The sequence below is a fragment of the Brienomyrus brachyistius genome, chromosome 4, assembly GCF_023856365.1.
Source record: "Brienomyrus brachyistius isolate T26 chromosome 4, BBRACH_0.4, whole genome shotgun sequence".
Taxonomy (NCBI): Eukaryota; Metazoa; Chordata; class Actinopteri; order Osteoglossiformes; family Mormyridae; genus Brienomyrus; species Brienomyrus brachyistius.
The window spans coordinates 1036619-1050110 of record NC_064536.1 but is presented as its reverse complement, the minus strand read 5'-3'; the positions used below and the strand labels follow the sequence as shown (position 1 = coordinate 1050110).

Sequence of the window (13492 nt, the reverse complement as noted above, 5' to 3'; positions counted from 1 at the left end):
GTTTGAACAAACTTTATTGTTTCCTTCTCCGCAAGCGGAAGCTCCAACGGGTGACGTGTCAGGGCTTCGCTCAGAGGAACTGGACTGGTACCGGGGACGCAGCCGTGGCAAACGTATTAGCAAGAAAAGAAGCCAAGTAAAACATAGCCGCTTATGGTTTTGCCATTTCAGTGGATGGTTAAAACCAGGAGTATTTACATTTGTTTGATTTTCGCTGGCAACAGACGATGTTGACCAAATTTGAGACCAAGTCGGCCCGTGTGAAAGGTAACGTAGCTAAATAGACCCACACTTCAGACCATAATCGTGGCCTATTACTGTTTCGTCTGGTTCACCTTGTATACCTTGTAACAGTCGTTGTCTTTTTACTTTGTACCGTGTGGCTGTTGGTCGATAGCTGTATAGCTAGACTTATTAGTCATCTGCGCATTGAGGTAATATCGTCCTTGCAGTAGCTAGCCGCGTAACCTGTTTATTTCTGTACAACCAGAGTAGTCGCTAACTGTAATAATTCAGCAAGGGCATAGTGTTCTAAATACTGTAGTAGCGTTATTTCTGTATGATTCGAATAAAGTGCAGAAAGCAGCCGCTCAATGCTTGTCTTCGGCTTCGATTTGTCAGGCTAGCTAGCTAATATGTCTGTTAAAGGCTAAGAAATGTTGATTGAAGTGGATTATCGTCATGAATAAAGAAATACGTGCATCCATCCATCTGTCCGTCTTGACTCTGCTTACACCTATGAGGGTTAAGTGGCAGGCGTGTCCTGGATTGACGTGAACGGAATGACATTATTGGGGGCTAATATTTCCTTTAGAACATGAAATTTTTCATCCTTTATCAGGGCTAAGCTTCCATCCCAAGCGGCCCTGGATTCTCGCCAGCCTGCACAATGGAGTCATCCAGCTGTGGGACTATCGCATGTGCACGCTGATCGACAAGTTTGACGAGCACGACGGTAACACGCTTCCCTGTCGTAACTGCGATCCCTTTCCAGTGCATGTGATTTTGCCGACCCGGCACCGACGCCTGGGCTCACGCTGACCAACAGGCTCCATGAGCAGGACAGGCTTTCTGTCACGTGCAGAACGGTTGCGGGGAGGTGGTCCGGCAGACGAAAAATCCAAAATCACCCCGGTAGTCGGGTTTTTGCAGGGCTCCGTTTGCAATAAAGTCTGATTTTTGAATTTACATTGTGCAGGTCCGGTTAGAGGAATCGACTTCCACAAGCAGCAGCCATTGTTTGTATCTGGAGGAGATGACTACAAGATTAAGGTGAACCATTATGCTGCATGTATGCTGCGTTGGGTGCCCTGCACCCAGGCCGCCTTCCTGCACAGTAATTATGCATCTGACTGTACTCGTGTATGCTTCTGCTGTTCAGGTCTGGAATTACAAACTACGGCGCTGCCTGTTCACGCTGCTCGGTCACCTGGATTATATCCGGACCACGTTCTTCCACCATGTGAGCCCCGTCTTCCTCCTCCCCTGTTATTATCGGCATCCATGCTTCCTGTTCTGTGTTACCCAGAATGCCAGGTGGCAGAGAGCGGTCAAGTAGGCGGTGATGCCTGTGCCGGACCCCAACCCAGTACATTCTGGACTGGTCACATCACATCACATCAAAATGGAATTGCAATACTTTATTGATCCCTGTGGAGAAATCCCCTTTTCGCCCACTCTGCGTTGCTTTGCATGATACAAACAGACACGCGTAGAGATGAGAGAATGCTCGGGAGTCACAGCACAGGGTCAGCCAGCGTGCAGCACTCCTGGGGCTGGGGGCCTTTGCTTAGAGGCCCACCTGCCAGCATCAGTCTGCTGGCCCCAGGATTTCAACCGACCAACCTTATAATCACAAGCACAGCGGCTCTGCCCGCTGAGTCACACGCTGCTCCCAAAGTAATTAATTATCCCAAAGTAATTGAGATGCTTTTGCCCGCTCCTCAGGAGTACCCCTGGATTTTGAGTGCCTCTGATGATCAGACCATCCGCATCTGGAACTGGCAGTCCCGCACCTGTGTCTGGTCAGTTTGTGCATTTTGACAGAATTGCCAGAAAATTCTGTTTTGGGTTCCGTGAATGAACGCTTCCATTACGAAGGCAGTTAGGAATTAGTATGGATTTGCTGTTTTAGTACTCTGTCAGCGTGCTGTAGTATTAATGTCTATCTCTCGCTCTCTCTCCTCAGCGTGCTGACAGGACACAACCACTACGTGATGTGTGCTCAGTTTCACCCGTCGGAGGACCTGGTGGTGTCGGCCAGCCTGGACCAGACCGTGCGCGTGTGGGATATCTCTGGTGAGGGTGTGGGCCAGCAGGGGGTGCTGTTGGGTCCGGGAATGGATGTGTGTGGGCGGGGAGGACAGGGGAGCAGCTGGGGACACCTGGAGGACAGAGGCTCCGTGGAGCTGCCGTCAGAAGCTCCCCCCTCCTCCCTGCCCTCCCCGGGAATGGCAGGCGCCATGGGGGGGGGGCTGTGAGCGCGCCGATGGAGCATAAAGCCCGGCAGGCTGAGCCAGGACCTTGGAGGCCTGCAGGACGAGCTGAGGTTCTCTCTACATCGCCTCCTAGTGGCTTCAGTGGAGTGTTTCAGAGCATTGCGAGCCTTCTCATAGGGTGATTCAGCTCCTAGGCTGTTTTTAGCTGTAGCCATCGATAGCATCTCTGTCTCTCTGAGTTGCCTTTGAGAAAAACAAACACTCGCATCACTGAAACCATTAGGAGAGATGAGGGGAGACCGGCGCCCCCTGCAGGCCATTGAGGGCTTGGGTCACCCGGCCCTGTGATCCGAGATGGAGGCTCATCTAGGGGTTGGTCGAGACCTGTGGAAGAGCGCCCGGCATGTCATTGATGCTTCAGTGCATGGCTTCTCATTAACGAGCTGGTTGAGTGTGTTGCTTGTCCTAACTCTGTTTCATCTCACCTGTGTTTGACACTCTAACAGTGACCACCTGCATACACATCTAACTCTCACCTCTAACTCTCACCTCTTTGCGGACATTTCACCTTAACTTCTGGTACTGACACGCTCCTTGCAGCTCTGAAGTGTCTGTACGAATTCCCTACAGCAGCAAACATTTGCATGCATACAGTTTCCCAAAGAATTAAGGGAGTTTTTTTTTTTGTGGGTTTGGGGGTGCATGTTGGAGTTTTTTATAAGCAAAAACAGAAGGTAAACAGAAGGTAGTCAGTTGAAGACATTTTGTGGCCAGCATTCATCTGTCAGCCTGGACACTGTAACCACAGGCCAGTGATGCATTTTAAAGACACACATTTTCTACCTACTTATTGGCTAACCTGACTGATGAACAAGCTCCCAAATATCCTTGATGCTACACTGTAGCTGTAAGAGTATAGAGAGAGGAGAGTGGTTTAGGTCGCATCTTTTAACGCCTGCATGCACTCACACGGCTACTCACCCAAACCTCCCCTGTGTCACCCAGCCATGCCCATCCGATCTGGACTTTATATCCCTCTGCCCACTCCGTCCCCCCCATGAGTGATCATCCCCCACCTCCTGCTATTGCGTCACCCTGTTCCCACGCTCCGCCAGAAACATCCACACTCGCACGTGGGTTCCTTCTGAGTTTTAGTTCCTACCTTTCCGTCCTTTGGGCCCTCTGCACAGCGGATTCTGCTGATTTAGTTGCTGGTGTAAACTCTGCTCCTTCTGGTTGTGTGTATTCTGGCCTGGACAGCTGGTATGACAGTGGTGACTTGATTTAAGTAATCAATGACTGATCTAATTATTACATTAATCGACAGCTGTTTGGATGAGTGTGAAAGGTTGCAATTATACTTAATGGTAATCATATTGTTTTTTTTGTGCAGTTTTGCCTGCAAATTTTTTGCCCAAAAAATTGTCATGGCTGGGAACCTTTATTTTAAGATGAAAAGCAGTAGTCCTTTAACTTAAAATGAAAAGCAAATTTTATATAAATAAGTGATTTATTATTAATTTAATAAAGGACTTTTTGTCATTTTTCTTCACCTTTTAATATCATGATAATTGTCGCATCCTGGACTTATCGTGATATTATCGCAGAGTGGGATTTTTTGTATCATTACATCCTTACTTGTCACTGGTAGCCGTTAGGGGCTTCAGTCCAACTTTGCGGTGGGCGGGTTCAGATCCCCCAGTCACGGAAGTCACGAGTCGGGTCTTGCATAGTGGCTGTCGGGTCAGGGTCACGATGTGAGCAGGGTTTGCACGCATGCATTTGCAGCATCTGTCTGTGTGGCGGCCGAAGGGAGGTATGTGTGTGTGTCTGTGTGTGCGTGTGTGTGTGGGTCATTGCTGCCTCTCCTTACACCCCACGCCCCCCTGTGCTTCTTGCACCTCGTGTGTGACCTCTCTCTGCCTCTACCTCTGCCCTGTGTGGCACGTGGCACTGGGGGGATCAGGCCTGAGGAAGAAGAACCTCTCTCCTGGTGCCATGGAGACTGAGGTGCGAGGTATCTCCGGCGTCGACCTGTTCGGGGCATCGGACGCCGTTGTCAAGCACGTCCTGGAGGTGAGGATTTGTGTGTGCCTGAGATTGTGGTTGAGGAGGGGCCATTATTGGACCTTTGAATCTGGCCTTATTTGGTGAGAAACCATCAAGTCACGTGACATTGAAGCTTCTTTCCTTGGCCATGCCCATGCAGGGGGCAGTGTGGCATAACCTCATAGTTTCCTTCTGCGCTATAGGGTCATGACCGCGGAGTGAATTGGGCAGCCTTCCACCCCAGCATGCCTCTTATAGTGTCTGGAGCTGATGACCGGCAGGTCAAAATATGGAGGATGAATGGTGAGAGACGCGCTTGGTCACAGGAGAGACTGTCCCCCCTCCCTAGTTGCTCCTGTAATGTGAGACATGTCTTGTTCCCCTCTCCCTACAGAGTCCAAGGCGTGGGAGCTGGACACCTGCAGGGGGCACTATAACAACGTGTCGTGCGCCGTCTTCCATCCTCGCCAGGAGCTCATTCTGTCCAACTCGGAGGACAAGAGCATCCGGGTGTGGGACATGTCCAAGAGGACCGGTGTGCAGACCTTCCGCCGCGACCACGACCGCTTCTGGGTGCTGGGCGCTCACCCCAACCTCAACCTCTTTGCTGCCGGTGAGCTGCTGGACAGACGGGGGGCCACTAACTGGCCGGTACTCAACAGCCACGCACACGTTGCTGCTTTGTGTTGCTGTTGTGGAGAAGCTGTGTGGCCCTGTGTGTTAGGAGGCTGTCCCAGTGATGGATCAGCAGTGATTTCACCCTTGGACCCTTAAGCGAGGCCCTTAAAGCCCCTAACCTCAACTGGCCCAGGGTCTGGGTGACTCTGGTTTAGCAAAAATCATACTCTTCTTTGTTTAGAAACATCTGCTAAATGCTAAAGACAGATGGCCTGTCAGCAGGCCGAAGTGAAGCTTAAAGTGACGAAAAGGGTTACATGTTTCATAAGGTGGGTGTTCCGGGCCATGACACTGGGATTTCTGTGCTGTGTGTGTGTGCGCCCCCCCCCAGGCCACGACAGCGGCATGCTCGTCTTTAAGCTGGAGCGGGAGCGGCCCGCCTACGCCGTCTACGGGAACATGCTGTACTATGTGAAGGACCGCTTCCTCCGCCAGCTCGACTTCCACAGCAGCAAGGACACCGCTGTCATGCAACTGCGCAGGTGAGGGTGTTGCGAGCGCATCTGCGCAAGCGTCTGCGAGGAAGCTTCCTTGCATCAACCATAACGGCATCTCTCTCCTCTGTCCAACCAGTGGGTCCAAATTCCCAGTGTTTAGCATGTCCTACAACCCGGCTGAGAATGCCGTCCTGCTCTGCACTGTGAGGCTCCCGCCGCTGTTACCCTAACAAAATCACACAGACATACGCATGCACACACATACGGGAAACCACACATACGGGAACACAGGCTGACTAAGATTCATGCGCCTGATTGTACCCAGTACTGTCTCTCCCTCCCTCCCTGCCTCCCCCCAGAGAGCCACTAACCTGGAGAACAGCACCTATGACCTGTACTCCATCCCCCGAGAGAGCGACTCCCAGAATCCGGACGGTGAGCACCTCTGCTCTCCCCTTTCTCTAGTCTTTTGTTGGTGGCCCAGAAGTACAGAACGCACATAGGAAGCGGCAAAAAACCCACTAACGTTTAGGAAAATGCAAAACAAAGAATTATTGAAAACCAGTGTCGCTGTGTGTCCAATGCTGCCACACTGGCTTCTTCCCTACTGTTGCGTTGCCACGGCGTCATAATGATGGGATATGTTCTGTTATCCCCACAGCTCCCGAGGGAAAGCGCTCTTCCGGCTTAACTGCGGTTTGGGTCGCTAGAAACCGCTTCGCTGTTCTGGACCGTATGCATTCGGTAAGTGTGTGTGTGTGTGTGTGTGTGTGTGTGTGTGTGTTTCTCATGATGGCAGTTACACCCCCCCAGCTGATTCAGAACATCCAGCAGTGATGATGAGGATGGTGATGGATTTTGGTCACAGTGATTTTAATGATGATCATGGTGGTGCTGCTGGTCTCGCCCTCAGCTCCTGATAAAGAACCTGAAGAATGAGATCGTGAAGAAAGTGCAGGTGCCGAGCTGCGAGGAGATCTTCTACGCCGGCACGGGCTCGCTCCTGCTGCGCGACGCTGACGGCGTCACGCTCTTCGACGTGCAGCAGAAGCGCTCGCTCGCCACCGTCAAGATCGCCAAGGTCAAGTACGTGGTGTGGTCGGCGGACACCAGCCACGTGGCCCTGCTGGCAAAGCACGGTATGCACCACGCCGGCCAGCCTCCCAGTCACGTGCCGGCACGCCGCCCGGATCAGAGCCGTCTCTGCTGCCTCAGTCTTTCATGTGAGCTGAGCACATGTGCAGCAGGTTACAAACCTGCTCATGCGTCTTTCTCCTCCATACTCCAGCCATCATGATCTGCAACAGGAAGCTAGAGAGTCTGTGTAACATCCACGAGAATATCCGTGTAAAGAGCGGAGCCTGGGACGAGAGCGGAGTGTTCATCTACACCACCTCCAACCACATCAAATACGCCCTGACCTCTGGGTAACGTGCATCGCAACTATACTATACTCTACTGTGCTGTGCTACACTGCCACACCCACCCGCAAACCCCACCCAGTATACCCTACGTATATTACAGCTGTACTCTACTGTGCTGTACTGCACTGCTACACCCACCCGCCAACCCCACCCAGTGTACCCTACATATATTACAGCTGTACTCTACTGTGCTGTGCTACACTGCCACACCCACCCGCAAACCCCACCCAGTATACCCTACGTATATTACAGCTGTACTCTACTGTGCTGTACTACACTGCTACACCCACCCGCAAACCCCACCCAGTGTACCCTACATATATTACAGCTATACTCTACTATGCTGTACTACACTGTCACACATCCTCTCAGACCTCTTTTAATGCACCCTGACCTCTGGATAGCAGATCAGTCCCTCACTTTAAACTCTTGTCCCCTCTGCAGTGACCACGGAATCATACGGACCCTGGACCTACCCATCTACGTGACACGCGTGCGCGGAAACAGCGTCTACTGTCTGGACCGGGACTGTCGGCCGCGCGTGCTGACCATCGACCCCACGGAGTACCGCTTCAAGCTGGCCTTGGTCAACCGCAAGTACGAGGAGGTAAGCAAAGCGACGGGCGCCAACGCTGCAAGTCGGGAAATGCATCCTGCCAGGTGGGGCTTCCGCAACCCGCTCTGCGACGGGTAACAGATTCCAGTGACGTGTTCACCTGCACAGGTCCTGCACATGGTGCGCAATGCCAAGCTGGTGGGCCAGTCCATCATCGCCTACCTGCAGAAGAAGGGCTACCCCGAGGTCGCGCTGCACTTCGTCAAAGACGAGAAGACGCGCTTCAGCCTGGCGCTAGAATGTGGAAACATCGAGGTGCGTCTTCTGAGTGCGCGCGCATCCACCCTGCGTGCATGAGTCCGGGGGCCTGACCCCTCTCTCCCTGTAGGTGGCGTTGGAGGCTGCGAAGGCTCTGGACGAGCGGAGCTGCTGGGAGAGGCTGGGCGAGGCCGCGCTGCTCCAGGGACACCACCAGGTGGTGGAGATGTGCTATCAGAGGACCAAGAACTTCGACAAGCTCACCTTCCTGTACCTCATCACGGGCAACCTGGCCAAGCTGCGCAAGATGATGAAGATCGGTGAGAGTAGGAGGGGAGGCATGCAGGGAGTCGGTTAGAAAAAATCAGTGTTGCCTGGAATAGCCTGACAGGAATGCTGCAGAGTGTGAGGAGTGTCAGGGTGTGTGACGGTGTTCTGTGTGTGTGTGTAGCGGAAATCAGGAAGGACATGAGTGGCCATTACCAGGGGGCCCTTTACCTCGGCGATGTCAGCGAGAGGGTTCGCATCCTGAAGAACTGCGGCCAGAGTAAGTGCCTCTGCTTTCAGGAGAATGTCCCCACAGTGTGATGACAACCTCTTTTAGGTCCCCACAACGGAAAACGGAAAACAACGGAAAAATAAAGTAATAATGCCAAGAGGCTTGTATTTTGTTTGGTTATTTATGTTTATGGTTCGGGTTGGGTGGGTGTTAAGGTTAGGGCTGGGTATGCCCAAATGTAATGAGTGGGGAGTCCCCACAAAGATATAGATATCTGATCTGTGTGTGTGTGTGTGTGTGTGTGTGTGTGTGCACGCGCACAGAGTCCCTGGCGTACCTGACAGCTGCCACTCATGGTATGGACGAGGAGGCAGAGGCCCTCAAAGAAACCTTTGACCCGGAAAAGGAAACTGTAAGTTCTTTAATGCTCAGACTGGACCCGTGGGTTCCCTCTCCTTCCTTTTGTGAGAATGGGTGAGAGTCCCTCTGTCCTGTGGTCAGGTGCCCGACATTGACCCTGATGCCCAGCTCCTCCAGCCACCACCTCCCATCAACCCCCTGGACACCAACTGGCCTCTGCTCACGGTCTCCAAGGGCTTCTTTGAGGGGGCTATCTCTGCTAAAGGTGAGTTTGCCCCCCCCCTGTTCCCCTGACCTTGGGTGAGCGTGGTCTGCCACACAGTGACAGTGCACGTTCTTTGTGGTTGAGTCCATGCTCTGTCACCGATGTCCATGCTCTGTCTCTCCAGGGAAGGCCGGTCAGATGGCTGCTGATCTCGACATGGAAGCTCCAGGCGGTGAAGGCTGGGGGGAGGACGCAGAACTTCAGCTGGATGAGGGTCAGCCTGGCAGATTTCTCGGAGCTTCTCGAGTTGGTCCATTTAAGTGCGGATCACCAACCACCTGCACCCTGCCCGTTCCTCTCTTTATCAGATGGCTTTATGGACGCTCAGGAGGGAGCTGTGGACGAGGCTGGCATAGGAAAGGAGGAGGGAGGTGGCTGGGAGGTGGAGGAGGATCTCGATCTGCCCCCGGAGCTGGTATTTACCGCCTGGTAACAGACGGATTGTGAATCTGATTTGCTGGTAGGTCTTCTTCGTTTTCCAACCCTGTGGGTTTGGCCGATAGGAGCTGCCAGCCGGAGGAGGCGCGGGGGCTGAAGATGGCTTCTTCGTGCCGCCCACTAAGGGGATGAGTCCCACCCAGATGTGGTGCAACAACTCGCAGCTCCCCGTGGACCATATCTTGGCCGGGTCCTTTGAGACCGCCATGAGGGTGAGCTGGAAAATCCAACTCGGCCAGGTCCACGGACGGTCAGGCCTGTGGATGTCACGCTTGTCAATTTCCGCAGCACATTATAATTAGTCCCATTTTTCTGCTCTTGCTACCCTTCCCAGCTCCTCCATGACCAGGTGGGCGTGGTCAGCTTCGCGCCATACAAGCCCCTCTTCCTGCAGACGTTCTCCCGGGGACGCACGTGCTACTCTGGCCTGCCAGCCCTGCCCTGCCTCCATGGCCACCCCCAGAGGAACTGGAAGGAGGCGGGCGCCAAGCAGGGCCTGCCCGCAGTTGGGCTGCGCCTGTCTGACCTCATCGCCCGCCTGCAGCAGTGCTACCAGCTGACCACAGCGGGCCGCTTCGAGGAGGCCGTCGAGCGCTTCCGTGTCATCCTGCTCTCCGTGCCGCTGCTGGTGGTCGACAATAAACAGGAGATCGCCGAGGTGAGCCCTCCACAGGACCTCGCCCGTCTCAACCAGCGGCACTTCCTGTTTAGTGAACGCGTCACTTCCTGTTGTCTGATGGACTTCACCCATCTCCCACAGGCACAGCAGCTGATCACGATCTGTAGGGAGTACATAGTGGGCTTGACCATGGAGACAGAGAGGAAGAAACTGCCCAAGGATACACTGGAGCAGCAGAAGAGGCTCTGTGAGGTACAACTTCCCCGCTGCCGCCAAGCCCTGCACCTCCTGGACTTTAGCTTATCGCTTCAGCTTACTGTTCGCTTACTGTTCCTCTCCTTCCTGTTTGGTTGATGCCATCAACAAGACCCATGTCGCGTTGCTAAAAACGCCTCGCTTATGGCAATGTGTAAAAGTAGCGTAGCAGTGGAGAAAAATGGAGTGTAACACAGAAGGGAGATGAAGCGATTGGGGCAGGCTATCAAAAATGTTATAGATGTCTCGGTGAGGGCCGGGCGGCCTGTCCTTGACTGAGCCTCGTTTCTCGCCTGTCTCTGTCCCACAGATGGCCGCCTACTTCACACACTGCAACCTGCAGCCAGTGCACATGGTCCTGGTCCTGCGCACGGCGCTCAACCTCTTCTTCAAGCTCCGCAACTTCAAGACGGCTGCCGGCTTCGCCCGCCGCCTCCTGGAGCTGGGGCCTAAGCCAGAGGTGGCACAGCAGGTGAGTTCGTGTGAGCGCCACGTGAGGCCGCATGGGGGCCTTGAGAGCCTGCCCACCCCCGTCTGACCCCATCCTCCCTCTCCAAATGTTCATTTCTCTTCAGACGCGCAAGATCCTGGCAGCATGTGAGAAGACCCTGACGGACACCCACCAGCTGAACTACGACCCCCACAATCCCTTTGACCTCTGTGCAGCCTCCTTTATCCCCCTGTACCGGGGGCGTCCTGTGGAGAAGTGTCCCCTCTCTGGGGCCTGTTACTGCCCCACTTACAAAGGACAGATCTGCAGAGTGACACAGGTCTGTCTGAAACACTCTTCTGCTTCATTATAAACCTTTCAGTCATGGTGATTTATTTTGTCCTTATTTTTGATGTTAATCTTCGTTTTGCAGGCGACAGAGATTGGGAAAGATGTCATCGGTCTCCGTGTCAGCCCTCTGCAGTTCCGCTGAGAGGAAACGGGAAGATTGTGGGCGGAAATTGGAGAATATCTGAAAATACAACTGAGAGAATCTATAGTCTCCAATATGTATTTTGTCTAAATGTTAATCAGTCCAGGTTTAAGTATTTTCCATGTGTCACGGTAGAATATTCTGTCTTACCTACATTGCTTTGCTGTTTTTGGCTGGTTTAGGCAAACTTGGAGAATTACTGAGTAACTACATTTGAAGCAAAAACTTCCAGCTATAATACTCCATTTTAGCGTTAGATGCACACTGTAAGGGTAAAAACATAAAGGTTAAAATGCTTGAACAGCTTTTTTGTCTGGTTGTTTTTCATGTGGGAAGAACATGACCTACCAGCAACTGCAAAAAAAACAATACAAGCTTCATAATGATGTAGAGATGTTTAATGTAATGATGCCATTGTCAAGTATTCACCTTCCAATATTTACCTCCAAATATTTCCAACACATAGTCACCCCCCCTATAAGATACAGGGTGACATCATACCCTTTATATTAATACAGCTCTGATACGAGCCTGATATGAACTGTCCTAGCAGTGCACTTCACACCTGCACTTGCGGTGTCCCATTCCTTTTGAAGGTCACTTGATGTCATCCTCTGGCACTGTTAGTTAAATTGATGGTCATCTCTGGCATTACAAAGTCACTTCCACCCTCTACCTGGCTGGTTTCTGGTTGTTCCCAGTGTCTCCTGCTTCACCTTGGTCTTGTGTACCGCCGTCTTAGAAACTTTGAGCCTGGAAGCAACCTGCTGTGTAGCCTTCTGCCAGCAGATCCAGGATTAAGCTAGAATTAAAAAATGCTTTTTTTTTTTGTTTAAAGAGTTGTCTCAATATTTTCCAAAGCGGTATACTTTAACTGCATTAAAATTAGGACTACATTTTCAGTTAATATAACTGAATATTTATGCTATGGTGGTAAATTCTGGCATGGCAGCAGAAATTGCAAAACATCGGCGCTCCTTACAAGTACATGCTTAGCCTAACAAATATGCCTGACACTATTAATGGGTAATAATCTCCTCTTGCATCCAAATACACTGGTGGTGTGATATGAAATTAATATTAGTTTTGAATGCTGAACAATTTCCAGGGTTAGTTCCCCAAATAAGCGATGCCCATCGCAGGAACAGTGCATTTCCTCACCTCCTAGCGAAATTTATAACTGAATAGGAGTGCAGCTGCATAGTTCAAGTAGGACTAAGTAACACTGATGCAAGGACAAACGACAAATGAGTGCGGCCAAACATATGTCGCAAACTGTAGTTTTAGGGGGACTACTTTTATAATTAATATCAGGGTTTTGTCGTACTAACAACAAATGAGAGCAATAGCAGTAGTTCGGGGAAACACTGGACACTGAGTAAGTTCGACTTCATGCAGCCGTCTCTTGGCGTACAGTGCTGGTTTAAAGCAATGCATTCTGGTCCTGATGCAATGTATCATATATAGGACTTTTTTGTCCGACTTCAGCCGGCGCTGTAAAACGTCACTACGCGTCTCCGTGTCACATGGTACAAAAACCTCGCGAGAGCAAGACGACTTAAGACAGATCGTGAAGCACCTTTCAGCCAGCATAACTGCATATGCTGCCACCGTGTGCCCCTGGCTTATTTTGTAAATGTCTAGTAAATGTTTTTTCTTTATCTTAATGTTCACTGTTCAGTTATTACTCGTTTTGTTTTTAAGCTTCACTTAAAAAAAACTCTCAGCCGGCTGCACAAACTGGAACCGCCTCCATGACAACACAACTTTGCCCTTAATGGCTGAAGATTTTAGTCACACGCATGACGTTTGTATCCTAGGCAGTTCCGATGCGTTATCTATTATTTCTCTCGAAAACCACGTGAAGCAGTGGAAACTGGTTTTCAGTTCATTTACCTGGTAAAATAAAGATTAAATAAATTCTCTAATAGTACACGTAAGTTATTTGATTATTTGTCAGATACTGTAATGTTGCGCTGCTTTGTTTAATCGTCCAGTCTGTGAAGAAGGCATTCAAGTAAGAATTGCATTGTACTCTGTACATGACAATAAACTTTGAATCCTTGGAATAAATGTATTTGATCTTTTTCCTGGCAGCAGTCTTTTTACACGGGGCCACTGTACGCAATTGTTAATCGTTTTTTACTGCTGACAGTTTGGATCAGGAGTTGGTTATTGTAAAAGAAGTAATGTGCATGCAGGTGATATAGATTTATCTACACCCTTCTGGCAGTGCTGCCATTGCAGTCAGATCTCGCAGACTACGAATAGTAGAAGTTGTCCGACTTGGCTG

The 13492-nt window shown here is 51.2% G+C and overlaps 1 protein-coding gene across 1 annotated transcript; it reads left to right on the top strand.

Annotated features, from left to right (window-relative positions):
- The first annotated feature begins 29 nt into the window (after window positions 1–29).
- On the top strand, window positions 30–11500 carry copa (COPI coat complex subunit alpha). The gene is made up of 29 exons (XM_049011520.1): window positions 30–267; window positions 842–955; window positions 1199–1272; window positions 1382–1462; window positions 1948–2024; window positions 2189–2298; window positions 4405–4514; window positions 4691–4790; window positions 4882–5100; window positions 5497–5647; window positions 5739–5805; window positions 5962–6037; window positions 6264–6346; window positions 6516–6741; window positions 6891–7029; window positions 7471–7633; window positions 7751–7897; window positions 7971–8160; window positions 8292–8387; window positions 8663–8751; window positions 8841–8964; window positions 9089–9178; window positions 9273–9379; window positions 9468–9614; window positions 9737–10060; window positions 10163–10273; window positions 10587–10748; window positions 10852–11046; window positions 11140–11500. The coding sequence occupies exons 1-29, from the start codon at window positions 228–230 to the stop codon at window positions 11197–11199; spliced, it is 3672 nt and encodes a 1223-aa protein (XP_048867477.1). The 5' UTR covers window positions 30–227; the 3' UTR covers window positions 11200–11500.
- The last annotated feature ends 1992 nt before the right edge of the window (window positions 11501–13492 follow it).